The following is a 25,693-nucleotide window of genomic DNA, read 5'->3' as shown; positions in this document are numbered from 1 at the left end:
TCAGTTCTGGCTCACGGACAGCAGAAGATGCAGCAAATTCATTAAAGGGAATCTGTCTGCTACTTCTGCTATATGTAAGTAACGCCAGTGAAATGGTCATCTGTCTATCATCATTTCAACCATACTTTTATTAGCTTTTAAACTGCAAAAAAATGCACTTTATTCGGTATTCAAATGAGGTTCAAAGTGCTCAGCAGGGCGTCACCAACAGTTTTAAAAGCCCAGGGCCCCCTCCTCCAAGTGCTCAAGCCCACCTCTCGCAAGAGCTGAAGACCGCCTCTTCATCTCTAGCATTACCTCCCCTTGAGCTTTCTACTCCCCACCCTCTTTTTAGACGTCTCCATTTCCTTTCAACTTCGCTACGAGGTCAGCTTGTGTCGCACTGAAAAACCGCAAGAGTGTAGAGTGTGAATCTGCCTGAGCACTGCCTTCCCTGCAGTGGGCATTGGACTCACTGCAGGTATAGTGCATGCGTCATTTCTCAGAAGCCATGTACACCTTTGGAGGCAATTTTTTTATTGTATGTTACTCATTTTTGGCCTTAAAATCTTTTTTTTTCAGTTGGCCTTTATTAGAAATATTGAGCTGTTCTGTCACAAAGGGTTAACAGTTTTTCTAACTGTGTGACTGGTACTTTCACTTTGTGCCGGTCATCTAATAACCCTTATCTCTAAACTACTGAGAGGTCATAAACACTTATTTAAGACACATTCTTATCAGTCAGATAAGAACTGAGCTATAATGAGTGTTTATAATGTCAGAGAACAGAGATAAGGAGTCCATCAGCTCCTGGTCTGACGGAAAAGACAGAAAATCCACAGGTGGCTACTAGAGAATCTCAGCTCTTTACAGATAAAAGCACACCATATTTTTAATAAAGACCAATTAAAAAAAATATTTTTAGCTCAAAATGTGTACAATGCAATAATAAAAAAAAAATTGCCCCCAAATGTGTACGTAGCCTTTAAAGGGTAATAGTGACGGCTAGGGAGAGGGGGAGGTAATGCTAGGGATGAAGAGGTGGTCTTGGGCTCTTGCAAGAGTAAGGCTCAGGCACTTGGAGGAGGCGATCCTGAGCTCGGACACTTGGAGGAGGCGGTCCTGAGCTCGGACACTTGGAGGAGGCGGTCCTGAGCTCGGACACTTGGAGGAGGCGGTCCTGAGCTCGGACACTTGAAGGAGGCGGTCCTGAGCTTGGACACTTGGAGGAGGCGGTCCTGAGCTAGGACACTTGGAGGAGGCGATCCTGAGCTTGGACACTTGGAGGAGGCGGTCCTGAGCTTGGACACTTGGAGGAAGCGGTCCTGAGCTTGGACACTTGGAGGAGGCGGTCCTGAGCTTGGACACTTGGAGGAGGCGGTCCTGAGCTTGGCCACTTGGAGGAGGCGGTCCTGAGCTTGGACACTTGGAGGAGGCGGTCCTGAGCTCGGACACTTGGAGGAGGCGGTCCTGGGCTTTTAAAACCATTGGTGACGCCCTGCTATTCACTTTAGACCTCCTTTGCATACCGAAGAAAGTACATTTTCTGGAATTTGAAAGCACAAAAGTAACAAAGGTATGGTTGAAATTATTACATTGTACTAGTGTTGCTTACATATAGCCAGTCTTAATAAATGACTCCTCACAAGGAACCCCCCCCCCCCCCCCCCCCCCAAAAAAAAAATCTAATCACTTCCCCCCTTTATAACAACTACAGGGTCTTTAAAGAAGACCTGACCATTCTCCTGACAGGTCTGTTTTAGTAAATACTTGCAATCCCCATTAATTCTCAATTCTGGAGCATCTTTCCTTAGAACTTTACACAATCTCGTTCCTGTGTTTAACCTCATGGAAACTTCTAATGAGGTATGAGGGTATTACCATCCCCTTTAGTTTTACTATAACTTTATTTATATCTGTCCAACACAAAACATCTATATGTTACCTGCGAATAAAAGCAGAGAAGACCCTGTTACCTGTATCACATCCCATGGAGTACCGCCATCGTACGCTGCTCTCTTCTGTCTAACAATTTCGCTATGTCTCCCTTCAATATCACACAATTCAATACAAAAGTCTAGATGGATCCATAGAGAAGTACATTGTTAATTAGCCTTTGATGTACAACCTGATTGGTGAGATTCAGAGGGGGCTATGTGACAAGGACAATGCACTTGCTCCTGTGTAATGTGTCTCTTCGTCCTGGGAAAAACATTAGGGATGAGATGGAGAGAGGGTTCGGATTTCTGATGTATGAGCATCTCTCATCCCTTCATTATGGGAAGTACAATATGGTAACAAGTATCCGGCCTGACCCTTAACCTGTGCTTTATACTCTCCCTCCTAATTACTATTGTCTTATAATTGCCCACACTGACAGGAGATGAGACGATATAATTACGCCACTCTCAGTTTTTTTTTATCCTTAGAAAAGAGGTACGACATCTAACCTGAACCCCAAGAGCACCTATAATGTAACTAGCGCCATAGTCGTTTTACAGTATCCTATTATAGAGTCTCATCACAGTATATATATGGGCATTACCTGTTATTTGTGTACTCGGCATCGTCCGCACTCTCGTAACAACTCATGGGCTCCTCAGAAGCTGCCAGATTCCTGACATGGCCTAGGAAGCGGTCTCTGTCCTCTAGGACTGTGCTAGTCATCCCTTCAATTCCTAGAAAGCTCTTCTTCAGATTATACTGAGCATACCCTCCATTCACTAAAATGGAATAAGAGCACAAGAGACTGTAGATTGCAAAATCATTGATTTCTGGTGAATTAAATCGACTGAGGTATGAATAATAGTTAAAAACAATAATTATGGAATTCACTCATTGCTTGTCTACATACAGTTGCAAGAAAAAGTGAACCCTTTTGTCGTTACTTGGATTTTTGCATCAATTGCAATGTGGTCCAATTGTTATCTACGTCACAGTTATAGACAAACACGAAGGGGGACATTTACTATTCTATTTATGCCACTTTTGTGGCATAATAAAGTCATAGATTTTGTCTCACACCATATATGCTGAAAAATCTGCAACTTTTCCCCCCTTCATGACACTTTTTTTAAGTGTGGAGAAAAGTGGGGTGGCTAGGGCATGGAGGGGTCATCACTGGAGGTCCACCACATTTATCTTTACTAAATAAATACAGAAATCTACGGTCGCCCGGCCAGCGAGAGGATGCACCAAATCTATGAGAGGTGTGCGCCTCTACATAAATTTGACGCATCCTCCATCAGCACACGGGGAATCAGGACCAGCACGGAAAACACCTGTCTTAACCGCCTCCGGACCACCTAACGCAGGATTGCGGTCCGGAGGCGGCTGACTCAGGCACAATCACGCGCCGGCGCTTCATCTCACGAGACGCGAGATTTCCTGTGAACGCGCGCTCACAGGAACTGCAGGTAAGCGAATGGATCTACAGCCTGCCAGCTGTAGATGCAATTTTTTTTAACCCCTAAAAGGTATATTGGACGCTGTTTTGATAACAGCGTCTAATATACCTGATCCTCTGGTGGTCCCTTTTGCTTGGATCGACCACCAGAGGACACAGGCAGCTCTGTAATAAGTAGCACCAAACACCACTACTCTACACCCCCCCCCCCCCGTCACTTATTAACCCCTGATCACCCCATATTAGACTCCCTGATCACCCCCCTGTCATTGATCACCCCCCTGTAAGGCTCCATTCAGACGTCCGTATGTGTTTTGCAGATCCGATCCATGGATCCGCAAAACACATACGGACGTCTGAATGGAGCCTTACAGGGGGGTGATCACCCCATATAGACTCCCTGATCACCCCCCTGTCATTGATCGCCCCCCTGTAAGGCTCCATTCAGACGTCTGTATGTGTTTTGCGGATCCGATCCATGGATCCGCGGATCTGCAAAACACATATGGACGTCTGAATGGAGCCTTACGGGGGGGTGATCACCCCATATAGATTCCCTGATCACCCCCCTGTCATTGATCACCCCCCTGTAAGGCTCCATTCAGACATCCGGACACCGCGGATCCGCAAAACACGGACACCGGCAATGTGCTTTCCGCATTTTGCGGATCCGCACATTGCCAGAACTATATAGAAAATGCCTTTTCTTGTGTAAATTTGTGGTGTAAATTTGTGATGCTCAAATTGAGTCCCTACAGGAGGTCTCTCTCTGGTCGCATTGAATGGTCTGACAGACTGTTAAGAGAGACTGTCTGCAATGTTTAAAGTCCAAACAAATAGGAAGTTAAAGAGCCAGGACAAGAAGTAGAATACATGGAGTGGCTTCAGAAAGTATATTTAGAAAACCATCTACCTGTTTGTACATACAATATTCATATATAGACTGTTACTATCAACAGAGGTTTACCTTTAAGTGATTTCAGTATTGCACAATGGACAAGATATTGAATCTTTCCATATATTTTACATACATAGCAATGGATAAAAAGGAAAAAATATGTTCATAACAAAACTGTTAATTCATTTACATTAAAAAAATATATTATTCTTCCGGCACCCCTTCCAATCAGCCGTTTGAAAAGGAGGTGATGCTCGTACAAGCACTGCTTCCTCTTCAAGATTACACTGTGCGTCGTCTTGTTTGCAGCGCCTGCGCAGAGTAATTACAATTTCTCATCCCATTCAAGTGAATAGAACAAGAACTTGCAATTACACTGTGCTGCAGAGACTTCTGAGCAGTGTAATTTTGAAGTGGAGGCAGCACTTGTATGAGTGCCACGTCCTCTTCAAACATCTGATCGGTGGGGTGTCGGGATACCGATCAGATACTGATGACCTATCCTGAGAATAGGTCGTCAATACGTACTGGATATATCTCAGATACAGTTTATGTCTCAGAAGAGCAAATATAGGATTTTTCTCTCTTTACTAAAATGTTCCTAAGGCTGGGTTAACACCAGCATTTCGTTTTACGTTCTTCTGATCCATAAGAAAACAAAGAAAAAAAATTAACAGATCTTTTATTTTGAGCATGTTTTTGCACCCATTTTGGCCATTTTTGAAATTCATTTATGTTAGAAAAACCCTGCATGGAGTACTATTTTTTCCATCCAAAATAACGGATCAGATGGAAATGGCTAAAACAGATACAAAATGAGCATAACGGATGCTCAAAATACAGGGTCAATTTTTTTAAATTTTGTCTTTTGGTCTTCTGACAGGATCAGAAGAACAGAAAACGAAGCAGTGTTGTGAACCTAGCCTAACTTACATACTAAACTGATATCTCAACAGCCTATTACTGGTCGAAAGTGGTAAGAAAGCTCCATGGACTATATGAATGCTGGTAGTAAAAACATATAGTGAGAACATAAATGCTGACTTTAAAAAATAAAATAAAAATGCTGCTGGAGAAGACTATCCATCTTACTGATCTGATGGCAGGACATGGAGCAAATGGAGAACAGTGTGGCAGACTGAACAAGCTCTGAGAAACATTACAGAGCAAAGCATGCTGGGATCGGTTAGAAACCTAGCAGGAAGTTGATGAAAACTGGAAGTTCTGCTTGTAAACATCCTGCCAGGATGCAGTGATGCTGAGAACATGGGAAGGAAGGTGCTGACGTGATAAAACAGGTATATGGGGCAAAAATATACAGTGTTTGGGCAGGTACAAATTTTATTATAAAACCCAAAAGCCCCTTTAAGATATATGCCCACTGGTCGTACCTAATGAACAAGAACTTGCACCCCTGATCTGAAAATATAGAAAGCTAGCTGCACAGGATGTAGCTTTGTTTCTTACTATTTCAATGTGGTAGTTTATTGTTATTTAGCCTGTGTATATTGCATCCACAACAAAGGCTTTATTCAAAACAGATATTCCAATTATGTCTGACAACCATCATCTGGGGTTAACTTTACATCACTATATGAAAACCATTACTGCTGTTTGAGAAGATGCAGTCATAAGACAAGGATAAACCATTTTGGGAATTTCTCCAGAGTAAATTGATCAGTTGAGCATGCCATCAATTGTTCTCGAGATCAAGTTGAGAAAACTGTATGAATCCTCTGTGCCAGAAAGGCTGTCCAGGATCACAATATATTTTTGGCACCTTCAGCAGGGTGAAAGGAAAGCATCATCCAATTATTAATTCATATTTATTAATTTGGCCTAAAATTTTATGTTCTTGTAAAAGCTGGAAGTCATCCTTAGTATTGGGTGGGGGTTGGAAAATGAGGAATCCTAAAGGCTTGATTTTTTTTAAGGAAAATCTTACAAGTCTCTTTACTTTTCAATACACTTTTGTTGATCCCAAAACCATCACCTCCTCCAATTCTTACATTTACAATAATTAGGTCTATTGTTTAAAATATTTTTGTTCCAAATATCGAAGAATTTGGGGAGTTTTTTAAATTGTCCAAGTCATTTTCTATAAAAATAAAAAATCCTGAAATCCTACAGTTTTCACTCTGTCCACGAATCCTTATAATAAGCTGACATGTTCTTCTCATCCCAGGCATGATTACAATGACAGATAACACCAAGATAGATAGATATGTAGACCGGCGACCTGTAAAGAACAGAGCGACCCGCAAGAAAATACATCCACAGACTTGAGAGGGAATACGACTGTAAAAACAGCAGTGGTAAATATATCTTCTGTTGTTCTCTCAGATTTTTTAAAAATGGGGGTACTAAATAAGGGTTTATCATTTTGCCCTACTATTAGGACTGATTGGTTTCAACTAGAAATTGATTTACAGTGTTTGTTTTGTGGTATTAAACTTAAAATATGGTTTTCTGAACATTGTCAAACAAGGGATACTATTGTTAGTGACATGGGTACTGGACTCACTCTCAGATAGCTGAATTTGCGTCTGAAAAGTGACTTCAGCCCACAGGGTAATGTACCAGCGGTAGATGCATTTATCAAGGCTGTCACATCTGATATTGAGATTTTGAAATCGAGGTCAGTTGTGACACCCTTGAATCATCCTAATATGTCTAGTGCTGATCTGCAGGCTATCTCTGAACTGTGCAATAACAATAAATTAACCATCAAGCCTGCCAACAAAGGCGGTGCAGTGGTTATTATGGATACATCGTGGTATATTTTGGAAATTGAGAGACAACTTGGTGATATTGATGTTTATAAACGGTTATAGCATGATCCTAAATTTGACATTATCACACTTATTAAATCTAAGTTAGATGTTGCAAAGGAGGGAGGGATTATAGATCCTAATTATTTTTTATTCATTGCATATCCTTGAACAGCACTACTGTATATTTTACCTAAGATCCATAAATCACTCAGTAACCCTCCTGGACGCCCAATTGTTTCGGGTAAAGAATCGATTTTCTCCAACATCGCTATTTTCTTAGATAAAATATTGCTCAATTATGCTGTCAACACAAGGTCCTATATTAGGGATACCAGTGATTTTCTTGAGAAAATCTCTAACATTACCTTACCTTCACAATGATTTAGTGGCCTATTTTGATGTCACTAGTTTATATACTATCCATTGATCACAATAGAGGTATTGCAGCAGTTCGGAGATGCTTGGAAACCAGTTTATTTACCAAAGATAGCCAACATTTTATTGTTGATTTGCTTGATCTAATCTGACGGCACAATTACTTGGCCTTTATGGACCATTTTTGGTTGCAATTGTGTGGGACCGCCATGGGGTCTAATGTGGCGCCCACATATGCACATATATGGCGGCTCTGGAGGAGGAGTCAATTTATGTATCCCGCCACTTCAACCAGGTGTTTTGGTTTAGTGGCGATACACTGACAACATTTTCTTGATCTTGACTGGGAGTGAAGTCTCTCTAATTGATTTTCACCAATTTTTCAATCACAATGACCTGCAGATTACATTTACACTGACCATGCTCGACAGAACAGGTTCAATTCCTTGACACTACAGTACGGATAGTGGGAGAGAAGTTGTGTATTGATTTATATACCAAACCTACTGATTGTAATAATCTACTCAGGTCCGAAAGTTGCCATCCCAGATCTACAATTGATGCTTTGCCCTATAGTCAATTTTTGGGAATCCGACGTATAGTGCAAGATCCTAAACAATGATCCTCTCAGGTATCAACAAATGGCATTTAAGTTTAAACATAGAGGTTATTCCCATAAGGTCATTGAGAGGCATCTTACTAATGTGTTGAATCCACATAATATATCTACTGGAAGGGACAAAACTATCTTGTCACGTATTCCCTTTACTCGTCAAAGCAGATGTATAGTGAAAGAGCAGGTACAGACATATTTTGGCTCTAGAAGAATGGGATGTTATCCATGTTTGAGTTGTATTAATTGTTCATATATGCTTAAAGGTGATAGGTTTTTCCACTCCACGTTGGGGACACATCGTGACATTCGTCATTTTCTCACATGTGACCGTACATTTATATATCTCCTCCAATGCCCTTGTGGACTGCTCTATGCTGGGGAGACCACTTGGGACTTGAAGACGAGATTAAACCAACATAGATATACTATTCGCCAGAAAAGGAAAGATTTACCGGTTTCTAAACATTTTACTGAAGTAAGACATAAAGAGAAAGATTTGAAGTTTAGAATTCTTAATCATGTTCCACCATTGAGAAGAGGGGGAGATAGGGAATTAATTCTCAAACAGAGGGAACTCCAATGGATTCATCGTTTGCAGACCCTCAGACCGAGGGGCCGAACACTGAGTTCAAATGGAGCTCTTTGATTGAGATGATGGGGTTGCCATAGTGTAATGGTGTTGACTTTCCCCATTATGGTTTTCTGTGGGTTATTACATATGATGTAATTAATAGTTTTGCAGAATCAGCAATTTTTATCAAGCTACAATCATGTCATATTATCTTTTTGCACTTTATTAGTTACACTAATTATCAATTATGTAATCATGTCACTATTTATCACAGTGGTGTATTTAAGGATGCATGTGTTTGCTTGACAAAGGCCCCATTGAGCTGGGCTGAAACGTTGCTAGAGGAGTAATAAACGGGTCTGCCACCTTTTGCCTACTTTGGAGTGCTGCCTCATTATTTGTCTTCTGGAACTTATCTATGGACTTTGCTGCCTGTTGTCCTTGAGGGATTGCACCCGACCTTCACCGTTGCTGTGCTGCTGTGGCTCTTTGTTTTTAGATAGATAGATAAATAGATAAATGTAACACAGGATATAACAGGTGATGTCACAGATCACCTCCTCCCCATCCCTGCAGAAGTAACAGAGCATGCCCACAACACTCCCAAAGAAGTCAATGAGTCATCCCCAGTCTAACACTACATGCACACGACCGTATGTGTTTTGCGGTCTGCAAATTGCGGATCCGCAAAAAAAAAGGACATGCACAAATTTTTTTTTGCGTGGCAATGGAACGGACATACTGATGCGGACAGCACACGGTGATGATTGGGTCCGCATCCTATCCGCAAAAAAAAAAAAACGGAACGGACACGGAAACAAACAACGTTCGTGTGCATGTAGCCTAAAGCAAATATCTGAATGTTGTAAAGAGAGACTCGGGAGAGATAGCTGCCCCCATAGTTATGCCCAGATAATATAATATGAAAAATCCACAAAAAATAGACTATAAAAAATATATATTTTATAAAAACAATGTATCAGGATCTGGATTGAATTGTGAAGTGAAAAAATGTAAGTAAAGCATTCTCTTTAATAATCAGAAACAATTTTGGGCACTGGTTTAAATACAGTTTGTACTCCAACTGTGGCATGCACAGAGGTTGTTCCATATGAATTTACTCTATTAGATCATGTGAAACATACCTTTTTAATTGGATTTATTTGGGTCCAGATATTACAGTCAAGCTGACCACTGTAGACCAGATGTCTTCTATAGGGCCACTATACACGTTTGGGATTTATTTGAGGATATTAGGTAAGGTTTATTATGGTACTAAAGGGTTGTCCTTCTTAGGGTGGATGCCGAGAGGCTTAGGAACCAACAGATTAGGCATCCTCTGAACGAACATTGCTTCATGGAAGGATAATGTACAGACTGGAGAAAACCAGCTCCACTACTTAGACACTTCATATGGAACTGGAATGTACAATTTGCTTTGTCCATGTGTTCCTGATATTTTCCATATTGATCTTCCACGCTTGTTGCTGGTAACAATGGCTGATCACTGGCTATTGGGCCTTGACCTTATTACTAATAAAGGTTATGGGGGTCATTTATTAAGACCGGAGTTTTAGACGCCAGTCTTAATACCCCTTGCGCTGGCGGTGGATGCGCCTAAGTTATGTAGAGGTGGCGGCCTCTACATAACTTAGGCGCATCCACCACCTGTCTAAATCTACGCCAGATCCCTTGCTATCGTAGATTTAGACCATTTTCTAAGTCTAAAACTGGCGTAGAAAATGATAAATGAGACAACCACACCATGCCCCCCTGTTTTTAGACCTGGCGCAAGCAGTGAAAAGTTGCAGATTGCGGTGCAAATAACCTTTGCACCGCAATCTGCGCCAGATATACGCAGTGTATGACCCACTATGTTTATGTTTTACTTGACTTACGATCCTTGTTACCTGTGGTTACAATTTAGTGGACTGATATTTTCTAAGGGGGCGGTTTTTCTCAGAAAAGTCGTCTTTTGTAGAAGTGTCACCATACTTTTTATGGCTCCCCCTGCTGTTGTTTTGATTCGCCTGTAGAACGTCCATCTCATTTGTTCAGTGCTGTGAGAAGGAGCCACATCTACTGCTTCAATCCCTACTGTCTGGCCTGCACAATAACAGGAATGACTCCACTGCAATGAACCCAAGTATCTGGGCTATAACTGACCCCCAGCACATGACGTAAACTGTTCTGAGGGGTAATCAAAAGAACACTTGGGGCACCATAGAACAAATGTAACACCAATATCTAGACAAAGGAGAATGTTCTAAAAAATTAAATTGAAAAATGTTACATTTAAAGGGGTTGTCCAGGTTCAGAGCTGAACCTGGACATCCCTCCATTTTCACCCCGGCAGCCCCCCTGACATGAGCATCGGAGCAGTTCATGCTCCGATGCTCTCCTTTGCCCTGCGCTAAATCGCGCAGGGCAAAGGCATTTTTCTGAGTTCCGGTGACGTACCGGGCTCTCTATGGGGCTGACAGGAACCCCGGTGACGTCACCGGCACTGATGGGCGGGATTTGGCTCTGCCCTAGCCAGTAAAACGGCTAGGGCAGAGCTAAAGCCCGCCCCTCAGAGCCGGTGACGTCACCGAACACACTGCTGGGCGGAAGTTACCGCCCGGCAGTGTGTTATTGTAAACACAAGAGCCTGTGCCCTGCGCGATCTAGCGCAGGGCACGGGAGCGCATCGGAGCATGAGATGCTCCGATGCTAGGCTCAGGAGGGCTGCCGGGGTGAAAATAAGGGTATGTCCGGGTTCAGCTCTGAACCTGGACAACCCCTTTAACAGAATTAATATTTATGTATGGACCAACTGTTTTAACCCCTGAGCACAATGTAACAAGGAGAAAGAATGGCTGTGGTGCACTCCGGAGTACCGTCTCCTTTGGCTATTGCTGGCATCTCTGGTCTTCACTTAGATAATACTATTAGGCCATAAACCAGGGATGCTCAACCTGCGGCCCTCCAGGTGTTGTAAAACTACAATTCCCACGATGCCCTTCTGTAGGTTGATAGCTGTAGGCTGTCCTGGAGGGCGGCAGGTTGAGCATGCCTGCCATAGACCATAAGGGCGAATTCACTATTCAGAGGATGTAATGACATTGCTCCTTGCTGGTCCCTTTGTATTGGCAGGAAACAGGCCAAATAATATATTAAGGATAAGGGATGAAGCCTGAATTTTCAGTTTCTGCCTGAAGTTACATTGGACTTACAAAGTAATATTAAATATATTTATTAAAGCAATATGTACAATATGTCGTGTCCTTTATTTATTACATTTTAATTAAAGTATGTGGCCCCCCTACAAGGCATGAGAGTTTGGGCTTTTAAACCATCAGTCTGCCAATTTTTGTATTGCAAAAACAATGTATTATGTGCTAGCAACCGCTATATAGCTTTTTCCTTCTTGAAGGTGTATATAATATATATATATTTCCTCATCGTCCCCAGGCTGCACATACATAAACTGCTCTGTGCTGCCTTCGGACTCGAGGAAAGTAAAATTACAGGTAAGAAACTTTTTTTTTATTATGTATATAATGCGCCATCCTGCTGTAATATGGCTCTGCTATAAATATCTTTCCATGTTGTATATTATCTAATATAAGATCCCAGTTATCTTCCCCTATCCTCAATCATCAGCCCATTTGGAGATGGCAGGCAGAAGTACTTTAATTGATGCCATTAATAGCTTATATATTCTAGATAGTCTTCCCTTTCTGACCAGAATTTTAATCTGATTCACCCATCCCATTATGGGACATTCATCACGAGCATCAGACTGAAGTGAATCCACCACAAAGGAGATGTTTGAGTCCTTCCTTTATATTTCCGATTACTTATAAATCCACTTTTGACTTTGGCAAAATATCCTGCAGGCAGATCTGGCTCAAAACCTCCAAAAAATCTTGCTTGGCCGTACCCTTTGGTACAGAATCTGCCATGAAACTCCTAATTGCCATGTCCTTTCCCATTAGTGTTCTAGATCCATTTTCATACCGATCCTAATGAATCCTAAAGGGTCGCAATGATTTGTAATGGGGTGCACCAACTTTCTATCGGGGTTTGGTAATCTTGCTGTCAAAAATACTAAATGCCGTAACAAAAAAAAAAAAATGTACTGGGAAGCAAGGGGCAGAGCAGACTGCTGAGTATATGGGTCCCTTGCTGTGCAACAGTTTATCATAGAGCACCACTTTTATGTACTACATTTCTAAGAACTCACCTGTAATTGGTAGCTGTGAAATTCAGCACCAGTTACTAGAGGGTATAAAGCTGCTTTAAGCTACCTGCACACATTGCGGATTACGCACGTTTTTACGCTGCAGATTTACGTGCAGAAAAACCTCAGCATAAGGGCTCATTCACACGACCGTGGTTTGGTAAAATGCGGCTCGGGTGAGGACCCATTCACTTCAATTGGGCCGCAAAAGATGCGGATAGCACTCTGTGTGCTGTCCGCATCCGTTGCGTGACCCCGCAAAAATGATAAATCATGTCCTATTCATGTCCATTTTGCGGACAATAATAGGCATTTCTATAAAGGGCCGTCCATTCTGTTCTGCAAATTGTAGAAGGCATACAGGCAGCATACATGGTTTGCGGATCTGCAGTTTGCGGACCGCAAAAGACTGCACGGTCGTGTGAACAAGCCCTAATACAGTACCAGCAAAGTTAGACAAATCTCATGTACTCTTTGCTTCTTTCTTCCATGCGGAAACTGCCCTGTCGTGCGGATTTAGAAATCCTGAGGCAGTGTCCGTTTTTATTGGGGCAGCATGGTGGCTCAGTGGCGCTGGGGTCCTGGGTTGGAATCAAACCACGGGCAACATCTGCATGGAGTTTGTATGTTCTCCCTGTGTTTCCTCCGGGTACTCCGGTTTCCTCCCGCCTTACAAAGACATACCGATAGGGAACTTAGATTGTGAGCCCCATTGGAGACAGCTTGATACTAATGTCTGTAAAGCGCTGCGGAATATAGTACTGCTATATAAGTGCGTACAGGTACCCTTAGAGCGACATATACCCCCACAACACCACCTACTGCGCCCCGGTTGGATAGGTTGCACATATGGCATGTCTGCCCATGGAACTGAGCTCTACCAAAGCGGAGCTAGGCTTACTTTCAACAAGGCAAAGATACAGATCGCCCTAAGTATCCTGGATGAGCAAAATGGCTTATTAGCGAATTGCGACCCCCAACTACCCAACATACCCCGCAACTTAACCTCCCCCCAGCTACAGCTATAAGGATACAGTCATAATTACTCCAGCATCTGATAGTCTGGCATTTATTTCTGGCACAAAATGACAAAATAATCTGGAATCTCCTTAAACCACTATCAGAAGAACGAGCAAAGAAAAGCAATTAGGAAACGAGTAGCACAGTTATATGTTGGGCTGCTTCTTCATACAAGTAAATGATGCATACGTTTGCATATGACCATCCTATAATCCAGAATATCTGACCCTCTGTCACGCATTAAAAGAACTTGCCTGTATATATAAAAATGATAACCATACCTCTAGTCTGAGTCTGGTAGGAATACAGCAGAGTCACAGATAAAGGAATAGCAGCTTATCTGAGGCCAGTCATCATCTCAACATGAAGATGCCGTATGCAAAAGTATCCGACCCTCCCGGTTTCATAATACCGCTGCACGTCATTACCTGGAACTGGTGAAAATCATAGGTTTGTTTCTACTTTTTCGAGTCAAGAAAAAAAAAATCCTCTGTAATGATTCCGCACAAGCTTTCCACCTTGAGCATGGAGGCAATAAGAGTTTTTTCATGTCAGAAAGAGCATGAAATAGAAAGCAGATGTGCCAGGCCATCATTCCTCAGCAATGTTTCTGGAGGATAACATGGCAACAAGACATGTCAAACAGCTGAAAGCGACCTTCCACCACTGCCAAACCGCAAGACCAAGGAAGTCTAAAATCAGCTCTGACAATATCAGACTCGTGAAGAAATCACTTTCCTTTGTGGTTGCTTTATACCTCGCATAATCAAAGACATACAGATAGCAGCGTCAGCATGAGAATACCCAAGGCAAGCCGTGTAAGTGCTAGTTCCAAGGTACGTAGCTATGCACACTGCACAGAGACATAACTTAAAGGGATTATGCCAACATTGATGTAAAAAATGTAAATCAGACATCATATAGTACATGGCAATCTCTTTCCAACAAAGCTAGAACCAGCCCTGTAGCTCACATGGATCCAGAGATCCTCCCATTCATTGTGCCAATTGCTCTGCTAGGGGTCATGTCCTTTCTGCTGCAGCTCTCCTCCGATCACAGCTCAGGGGGTGTGTCCTATCTGCTGCAGCTCCCTTCCTATCACAGCTTCTAACAGTAGATACAGTGGGTGGCAGTAGAAGGATGGAACTTAGCATGTGCGACCACCTCAGTAAATGGACATGCACGTTGCTATACAAATTAAAGCCCACAGTGCGCCATTATAATGATTTAAAGTGAATAACTCCTAATTAGAAAAGTTTTATAACAGAACGTAATTTACAAAACGAACTAGTTTTTTTATGCTGAATCATATTAAAACAACATTAAATAGTGGCACAACCAAGGGGGTTGTGCCACAATACAGACTTATACCATATTGACAGGATAGGGTATAAGTATCTGTTGGGTGATGTACAGAAGGGTATTTTAGTTGTTTCTTCCCCTTTCATTTCTGGTGATGTAGTTGGTTAGCGGTGCTTGATACCTGGTGGCATTCCTGAAGTATGAAGTAACTGTACATACGTACTGCACACTGAAGATATTTAGACGGAGACTAGAAAACACCTAGCTATGTAATAAAGAGCTTAGCTACATTGAAGACACTGTCAGGGTAAGATGTGTCTTGCTACCACTCCCCTCTTTGTATCATTTGGGCATTGGCCAGGACTCCAGGAGCACGGGACTATAAGACGCAGCTAGGATTTAGAGGAGGAAAAAGGGAAAAAAAGGACCCCTAATCCTCATCAGACCCAAAGTCAGACCTCAGATCAGACCCCAAGCTCCATCAGCCTCAGATTAAACCCCCCCAGTCTCAGATCAGACCCCCATCAGTCTTTCTCTGGAGGATGGAGCTGCCACTCTGCAGATCCAGGACTCACCGCTCTCCAGTCTTCTTCTGGTACTGCCATCGCACAGCTGTATGCAATCAGGACACAGTGCAGAGCGGAGCCCGGAAGAAGACCAGGGAGGGTGAGTACATCTGCAATGGAAGCAGTCATTAGCCTTCGGACTATAAGACGCACTACCATTTCCCTCCACTTGGCGGGGGGGGGGAGGTGGTAGTGCGTCTTATAGACCGAAAAATGCAGGATATCTTGCACTATTGTCTAGTAAACTTTCATGCACCTAAGTCGTGTTAAGTCTTTTTTTTCCTGAATCTCAGAGTTTACGATAATACATGTGGGGGAAAGACCTGTGGGATCCCCACCAATTAGAGAATCGGAGCCCCACGTGCCTGCTGCCTGTATAAATAATGGTGGTCGAGCATGCACTTAGGGGACGTGAACATGCGATCCTCTAATCGCTTCTCCCATACACTGCAATCAGTTACCATTGCAGCCTATGGTAGTGCTGTGCAGTGGCATGCCCAGCGGGGGGGGGGCGATGCGCCCTGGGTGCCGGCTCTGACGGGGGTGCCAGCAGGCCCAGAAGCAATGAGCGCTTCCATCAATACAGATGGAAGCGCTCATTGCTGAAGCGCTAACACCCGTGACTCAGTCCCACATACTGCGGCGGGGCAGGGAGCGGAGCGCATAGTTCCCTGCCCTGCCGCTGATCACCGCCATAGGCTTCAGGCCTAGTAGGCCTGAAGCCTATGCGGTAGTGAAATCCCAGCGCAGGCGCGCGTGATGATGTCATCGCGTGCGCCTGTGCCGGGACTCTGCAAGCAAGCGCAGGTAAGTATTTAGCTTTAGGGTTTCCTTCTTTCTTTCTTTTTTTTTTTTTTCTTTTGCCAAGTATGGTGGGATACTGTGTGGCACAGTGGGGGGGGGGGGGCAATTTATTATGGGAGGGATGGCAATGTGGGGGACACTACTGTGTGGGGGCAGCGTGGGGGAAATTACTGTGTGGGGGACACTACTGTGTGGGGGGCAACGTGGGGGACACTACTGTGGGGGGGGGCAACGTGGGGGAAATTACTGTGTGGGGGACACTACTGTGTGGGGGCAGTGTGGGAGAAATTACTGTGTGGGGGCAACATGGGAGACACTACTGTGTGGGGGGCAGTGTGGGGGAAATTACTGTGTGGGGGACACTACTGTATGGGGGCAGTGTGGGGGACACTACTGTGTGGGGGGACTATTGTGTGGGGGAAATTACTGTGTGGGGGCAGCGTGGGGGAAATTACTGTGTGGGGGGCAGCGTGGGGGAAATTACTGTGTGGGGGACACTACTGTGTGGGGGGCAACGTGGGGGAAATTACTGTGTGGTGGATACTACTGTATGGGGGCAGTGTGGGGGACACTACTGTGTGGGGGCAGTGTGGGAGAAATTACTGTGTGGGGGCAATGTGGGGGACACTACTGTGTGGGGGGCAATGTGGGGGACACTACTGTGTGGGGGGCAATGTGGGGGACACTACTATGGTAGTGCTGTGCAGTGGCATGCCCAGTGGGTGACGGGGGTGCCAGCAGGCCCAGAAGCAATGAGCGCTTCCATCAATACAGATGGAAGCGCTCATTGCTGAAGCGCTAACACCCGTGACTCAGTCCCACATACTGCGGCGGGGCAGGGAGCGGAGCGCATAGTTCCCTGCCCTGCCGCTGATCACCGCCATAGGCTTCAGGCCTAGTAGGCCTGAAGCCTATGCGGTAGTGAAATCCCGGCGCAGGCGCGCGTGATGACGTCATCATGGATTGGTTGAATATCCTCAGATACAGAAAGATTCATTGTACCATGGTCTCTTTTTTACTAATACTCTTTCAAAGGAGTTTAAGACAAGTTTGGTCTCCAACTTTAAACATACTACACGGTAGCTCTCACGGGTTCTTCTTGGTCGCACACCCATTTTATTAGAGAAGCAGATGACCTGTTTTGCCTCTACGAGTGAGATGGATGCACAAGGAAAGGTTGGTGGTTTGTGTAATTTTGTTCTTTATTTGCTCCAAAATTTGTGTAACTCGACACATTAGCAGTGTTACAGAGTATGTTTTTTTTTATACGGCTGAAAAATTTATAAAAATATATTTTTTAAATTAAATCAATAGTGAAACAAAGTGAAAGATTGCTGTATATTCTTTTCTGAGAAATACGAAGTGCTGATTGATACAAATTGTCTTAAGACCCACAAAATGAATGTGAAAGCCTTTAGTAAATAGCATCTTCAGTATGCAGCTTGTCACATACTGCCTCTTATGAAGATCACTTCTTCCATTAGTCTTCCCTGCTAGATTTGGGTGTGTCAAGGTTTCACTGTCAAAACCAAATTTTCTTGAAGTGTTTTCTTTCCAGTGGAAGAAATTAAAAAGTTCTGAGCAGTTTGTCCCATTTTCCACTCACGCGTATACAGGCGTGATGTGAATGTATGGAAGGAACCTGCTCATTGTCTGACCATCCCAGAGCAAAGCAGGTATGGATTGAGAAGAACTGAGCAGCATACATGTGGGGCCATGAGATACCAGCATAGGATAATGCACCGCTAGAATGTCATTTAAATCATTTTACTCAAGTCAAGGATGAAAACAACATCTCCATATTTCCTATATGCCAATAGATTGCATGGCTGCAACCGTCCCGAATTTGTCGGGATGGTCTTAAACTTTCAGAAGACAATCCTGGAAAATTCATCTTCTGTAAACCCTGCCCAGAAGAAGTTGTTCTGGGTCAATCTGTGGAGTGGCTTCAATGCTCTGAATTTACCAACACGAAATGTACTTCAGAATAGTCCTATAGAGGTCTACTGCCATGATGCCATCACAGATTCATGGTATGTGATGATCTTCAAGACACTCCTACTCAACAAGAGGTCCTACAAGTCTTTAGCTGGTACTGCACGGTACATGTTTCCACCACTGTTGTTTGGTCAGTGGTTGAATGGGGTCAGACAGAAGACTGGCTAACACGGCAGAAATATTTAACACCCCCATCCCACACACACACTGACATATGAAAAATTGCATCACTCCACTTTATCCATGTGGCCATCAAAGGGAATGGTGATCCCAGAAGAAGGACTTGCCTAGACATATAACCTTCATAGACCAGAATTACTATAAAAAATGGGCAGCTTAATGGTATTTATCTCCCGTAATGCTGCAATTTATACATAGTTGGTAATTAGATCTGTGAACACCTCCTACTTACCAATTGTGTAGTTGGTAAATTCAGGGCATTTCAAGGGGTTGTGCACCTTGGGGGGAGATTGCCAAAACTTCGGCAGACGTGCAAAGGGAATTATGCTTACCTGCTTCCTGACCCCTTTTCTCCCAGGATGATGCCTTTGTTGCTGGCTGCAGTGTTGACCTGCTCTCCTGCGTCATGTGACAATTTGTCTGCGATTAGCGCAGAGGCGTTTACATCCTGGGAATACAGCAGAGCAGCCAAAGCCCCTGGGAATGCCACAAAACAGCACACTAAGGGTCCATTCACACGTCCGTAGTGCATTGCGGATCCGCAATACACCCGGTTGGCACCCCCATAGAAATGCCTATTCTTGTCCGCAATTGCGGACAAGAATAGGACATGTTCTATTTTTTTTCAGAGCCGCGGACCGGAAGATCGGTGGTGCGCTACGGAAATGTGGATGCGGACTGCACACTGTGTGCTGTCCGCATCCATTCCTGCCTCATAGAGAATAAATGGGTCCTGCAGACGTGTGAATGGACCCTTATGGTTGAGGCTTACATAAGCCCTACATACTTTCAGACCAGGACCAACCAAATTTGTCAGGACTGTCTCTGAAAATCTTAGGACAGTCCCTGCAAATTCAAGACTGTTGGCCGCTCTGATATCTGCTGAGTAGAGCTGCAGTGTGGAGTAACATAGTACATAAGGCCAAAAAAAAAGACATTTGTCCATCCAGTTCGGAAGGCAAAAAAAAACCTGTGAGGTAGAAGCCAATTTTCCTCACTTTAAGGGAATAAAAAAATTCCTTCCCGACTCCAATCAGGCAATCAGAATAACTCCCTGGATCACCGACCCCTCTCTAGTGGCTATAGTCTGTAATATTATTACACTCCAGAAATACATCCAGGCCCTTACTATTTCTGAAGGTCACTAATGTCACCACATTATTACTCCTTTTGTTATTTTATAGCATTATAAGCTGTTTGTATAAAAAAAAAAAATATCATGGGGCTGGACATCCTTTTAAATGATACATCTACTGATATATTGTCAGCTTCACCCGGTTAAAAAAAAAAAAAGAAAAAAGTTGAAGGAACTTAGTTCCCGTGAGGGCTATCAAAACTACTCTGACTTGCACCTTCATTACTGAATCCAATAATCCAGGAGTCAGCAACCTTTGGCACTCCCAGCATGCTCCATTCACTTCTATGGGAGTTCTAAGAAGAGCAGAGCAAGTATACATGCTGGGAGTTGTAGTTTCACAACAGCTTCAGTGCCAGAGGTTACCTACCGTTGCAATAATCTCTCCAATGATGCCACATACCTGTTCACCAGCTAAAGTTCAATCACCAGCCTTGTAGAAGAAACCAGAGAGGGAAAATGACCTCAGTGTATGAACGTAAAACAGGAGCTCGCTTAATTTTACTGTAGAGAAACCTAACGTATTGCCTCATAAAACCTCCAAATATGCAGTTCTACTGATTTACTAACGCTATAGGTCCAGTGCAGGGAGCCATAAATTACAGGCAGTTTCTTCAATGCTGCCAAAGGTGATCCCATGTTTTGGATATTTCATGGTTTATGAAGGGAGAGTTTTCTCTTTGTACCATTGTATAAAGTCATGTTGGCAACGTGCTGTCTGACAGTGCCACAGTTCCACTGCAATATGGAAATATGACCGAGCCCTTCAGGAACGTGAGGATCCAAATAACCTGGACTGTGTACGGCATCTTCATAGACAGGAATGGCATGGCAGCCATATGCAAAACAATATGGATCCAACAGAGGATATTAGGGAATTTAGTTATCATTACTGAAGTCCAGATGGCACAATATATACAGTATATCAAAGTATGATATACAGGGTGGGCCATTTATATGGATACACCTTTATAAAATGGGAATGGTTGGTGATATTAACTTCCTGTTTGTGGCACATTAGTATATGAGAGGGGGGAAACTTTTCAAGATGGGTGGTGACCATGGCGGCCATTTTGAAGTTGGCCATTTTGAATCCAACTTTTGTTTTTTCAATAGGAAGAGGGTCATGTGACACATCAAACTTATTGGGAATTTCACAAGAAAAACAATGGTGTGCTTGGTTTTAACGTAACTTTATTCTTTCATGAGTTATTTACAAGTTTCTGACCACTTATAAAATGTGTTCAATGTGCTGCCCATTGTGTTGGATTGTCAATGCAACCCTCTTCTCCCACTCTTCACACACTGATGATGTGTTTCCCTCTTTATGCACTGAAGCTGGCACGTTCCCTGAGTTTTTCCAGCAAGATGGTGCACCACCACATTATGGGTGTCAGGTCCGAGCATTCCTAGATGAACAGTTTCCTGGAAAGTGGATTGGTCGTCGTGGGCCAGTTGAATGGCCCCCAAGGTCTCCCGATCTGATCCCTTTAGACTTTTATCTTTTGGGTCATCTGAAGGCAATTGTCTATGCTGTGAAGATACGAGATGTGAAGCACCTGAAACTACGGATACTGGAAGCCTGTGCTAGCATTTCTCCTGCGGTGTTGCTATCAGTGTGTGAAGAGTGGGAGAAGAGGGTTGCATTGACAATCCAACACAATGGGCAGCACATTGAACACATTTTATAAGTGGTCAGAAACTTGTAAATAACTCATGAAAGAATAAAGTTACGTTAAAACCTATTGAAAAAAAACTAAAATTGGATTCAAAATGGCCGACTTCAAAATGAAAAGTTTCCCCCCTCACATATACTAATGTGCCACAAACAGGAAGTTAATATCACCAACCATTCCCATTGTATTAAGGTGTATCCATATAAATGGCCCACCCTGTATAACAATTTTACTCTGCTGTTCTGTATGCATGTCAGAGCTAGCAGTTCACAGAATTTTGTCCACATAAGGGCTCACGGTGGTCCGCAAATCGTGGATCAATAAAACACAGATCCCGGCCAAGTGCAAGCCACCATTTATTTTTTAACTTCTGTAGAATGGTCCTATCCTTGTCCACAAAACGGACAAGAATAGGACATGTTCTATCTTTTTTGCAGGGCCACGAAACGGATATGTGGATCGGATGTGGACCAAACATCTGGCCGTGTGCATGAGCCCTAACTGTCCCATTGTTAAATAAAACAAAACATTTATAATTTGGTCAGACCCCCCCAGAGAACTGAATTGGAACCGACCATGAACACTGTATTTCAGTGAAGAGGCGAGTAGGTACGCTTGTATTTTATACTGGAAGTTACGGAAGGTTGTCACATTAGACCAGTGCAGAATTTGAGGTTTCACCATGTTCTAGGCATAGAAAAGATAGAAAAGAAACACATTTTGGAACCAGTTAATTTATTTTTCTATAAAATTATATTTATGGCAAGAGGGATAGATCTTTGGTAAAATGGCTTATTATGGCATCACCTTTATCATTTTTACACTTGCTTAAATGATACAGTATTTTTAGGTTTGCATACTATTTTTTTAAGTGTTCCAATATACAGTATCTAAAATAAAAAAAATAGGGCAGCTTTGCAATAGGTCTTGATTCTAAATGGAATGTAGGGAACAGATGGAAGAGAGTATGACTACTTGATCAGACTACACAAGGTTTATTTGTTGTCTGTTACCATGGAGATGAATAGATCTAAATAAAATAGAATTTTAAAAACAATAAACTATATCGCAAGGGTGCTTCATTTTTTTTCAGTTTGGGTTCATTGGTGAAATAAACAAAATGAATGACAGTTCATAGGCTAGGGCACTGGAATATACTTGTACATTAGAGAAAGGAGAATCCCATACCCCTATGTATTTATCTGGAATGATTGTATTTATGTCCTTCCCCAACAGACAAACTGTATTCTGTTTTTATGTTTACTGTAACATTAAAATAATCTGTCACCATGAGTAATACTGTAGACAAGGACAGCAGATCACTATTTTTTTATTTTTCTACTGCCCCGTTCTCTCACAGTCAGTGCTCAAAGCTGTCCTGAAATTCGCAGTCCAGACTGCTGTGCTAACATAAGAGAGGGTTCTACTGTGCATGCGCACAGCAGTTGTGACAATGTATTTCAGCAAAGCTTTAATTGCTGACAGTGGGGGAATGAGGGGCAGTGGAAAAATAAAAAATACCATCTGTATATCTGAGATATACTGATTCATCTTAACTACTACCCCTGCTGTTCAACTAATACATCTACTAGATGATGCATAAAAAATACCATGTGCTACTGACTCCCAAGATCAGTCATTCTCAACCTTTTTTTCATAGAAAAAACCCTAAATAAAGTTTTTCATCCTGGAGAGCCCCACAACTATACGCCCTAACCAGATACCAACGAGACGCAGAGTTCCACTGCTTTTTAAAGGGGTATTCCATCTCAGACATTGATGGCTATTGCTAGGATATGTCATCGATGTCAGATAGGTGTGGGTCCCACCTTTGGCATCCAATCCTCTCTCAAGACCAAGGCATCCCAGACACTGTGCATGAATAGCATTCTCTCCATTCACTGCTATGGGAGGTCCGAAAAAAGCTAAGTGAGCATGCTTGGTTATTTTCGGAAGTCCTACAGCAGTGAATGGAAAGTGTACTGCGCAAGCACAGCCACCTCTCAATGTAGCGCTATGGGACTGCTGGAAATAGCCGACTCAGCATGTGGCTATTTTTGGAACTCCCATAGTGGTGAATGGAGGGTGACCGCGTATGAATGGCTGCTCTCCTTTCACCTCGGGGACCCTGTTCTAGAGATAGGAGCGGATCCCAGAGGTCGGACTTGCACCTATATGACACTGATGGCATATCCTAGCGCTCTATCATCAATGTCTGAGATGAGAATACCCCTTTAAGTTCTCTTTAATTTCCTATTATCATGTAGTAAATCAGAATTGGGGATATTAAAAATTCTCATTTCATTTCACATTTCAACTTAAGTCAGAAAACAGAACAGGACGGTCTCTGCAGTTCTTTAATTAAGACGTTTTTCTCACTTTAACAGAGGATAAAACTTCCAGAATCTGCCAGATGAGCTCAGAATTTCCTTGCAGGATTCAGCTCTTCGTACTTGGTAGCAGTTTGTATGTGCCCTGAATGAATGACGTACCTTTAATACTTCAGCCCTGTGCTTGATCTGTCAGCACTGCTCTAAAACGTGCAATGTACAATTTGTTTATGAAATGGCCGTACAGTTCAGACTTGGCATATCTCAAGGTCCCTTGGCCCTAGCAGACTGAAGAACAGATATCTGCAGAACATCTTTGTTACACTGTTTAATAATTTAATGTGGGTTCTTATAATGTGGAGATTTGTGAATTGTCAAATAGATAAGAAACAGCTAAAAGTGGATTAAAAATCGGCAACACGACCACAAAGGGACTTTTGCATAAGATTACAAGTACAGTATCTTCATAAAAAAACACAGCTTCTAGAGAAGGGGTGCACAACCTTTTCTGGTTGGGGGCCACATTGTCAGCCTGAACCAATTCCAAGGGCCGAAAGTAAAACTTAAAGGGGTATTACCAACTGAAATAATGTATTTTTGGCATATTAAACATACAGTATATACTATAAATGTCTAGTTACCGTTCTCGAACTGTTATCTAATAGGAGCATACATGAAAGATACATGTAAGAAGCCATAAGACATAGACCTACATGTCTTTTTTTTACCAGATGTTTGGGGGCCGGACAGGATGGTATCGAGGGCCGCATGTGGCCCCCGGGCCGCAGGTTGTGCACCCCTGTTCTAGAGTGAGATCCTGCAATGTTCCTCATAGGAGTAACCACTCCATCTACAAGAAATACGGTACCTTCTGGCACCTAAACAGTGTTAGTCGAGCATGTATGGAAGTAACAAATCAAAAGAAAATAAAAATTTGCCACGTTGTACATATAGGACCGCACCCTTGCCACTTGAAGATAGGATCCACGCGTCCGGCCTCGGTGCTTACTAAATAAACCAAAAGGAAAAGGATAATCTTCATAAGATGTAGAAACATAAAAAAAATCCATAAAACAAGGTCCAGCTGATTTTTTTATGTTTCTACAATAAAGTTTCTACATTTTATGAAGATTATCCTTTTTCTTTTGGTCCAAGTATGGAAGTAACCCATCCTCTATCAGAAACTCGAAAGGTCAATGATTTGATGTGTGTGAAGGACTTGTCAGCTACCTTGCATAACACAGTCCCCTCTCTTGTCTGCCTTAAGGCCTTTTTCACTCTTACATTTTCGGCAGAGGATATCAAAAGCTGACCAAAACGGTTCCGACCAAAACACATCCGAATGCATCCGTTTTGTTAGGATGCTGTTTTGTTACATCGAAACCGAATAAACTAAAATCATTGTAAGTCAATGGATGATGGATCCCCCCCAAAAATTGATCTGGCATCATTGACTTACATTGATTTTGCTGCTGTATCTGGTTTGTTCCATTTCGCAGACTGGACACAAAACCGGAACTTGCAGCAGTTTTGTGTCCGGTCAAAAAACAGAACAGAATGCATCATGATCTGTTTTGTCCCCAGTGACAATGAATGGGGACAAAACGGAACAGTTTTGGTCTGGTTTTGAGATCCTCTGCCGATCTCAAATCTGGAATGTCACAACGGAAGTGTGAAACAGCCCTTAGAAAACCCAATTTCCAATTTCCAAGTCATTGATTTGTGAGCTCCATCAATTAACCAAAGTGGAAGGTGCCTACAAAGTGTAATGCATCATTTTACCTGTGGTGGCACTGCGACGGAACTCGACACTCACAGATTACAGCTGATTGCTCGGG

The 25,693-nt window shown here is 42.8% G+C and overlaps 1 protein-coding gene across 3 annotated transcripts in view; it reads right to left on the bottom strand.

The window, feature by feature from the left end:
* Positions 1-25,693, bottom strand: part of GLIS1 (GLIS family zinc finger 1) — a 124,772-nt gene that overhangs the window by 48,194 nt on the left and 50,885 nt on the right. For 2 of the 3 annotated variants that reach the window (XM_044301902.1, XM_044301903.1), the window contains exon 2: positions 2,525-2,702. In XM_044301902.1, the coding sequence (XP_044157837.1) occupies positions 2,525-2,702 (178 nt within the window). Of the gene's footprint in view, positions 1-2,524; positions 2,703-14,145; positions 14,215-25,693 lie in introns of those variants that run through there. The other variant, XM_044301904.1, reaches the window with a different exon arrangement.

This window comes from Bufo gargarizans, chromosome 7, assembly GCF_014858855.1.
Source record: "Bufo gargarizans isolate SCDJY-AF-19 chromosome 7, ASM1485885v1, whole genome shotgun sequence".
Classification (NCBI taxonomy): Eukaryota; Metazoa; Chordata; class Amphibia; order Anura; family Bufonidae; genus Bufo; species Bufo gargarizans.
This window is presented reverse-complemented; position numbering and strand designations above follow the sequence as displayed.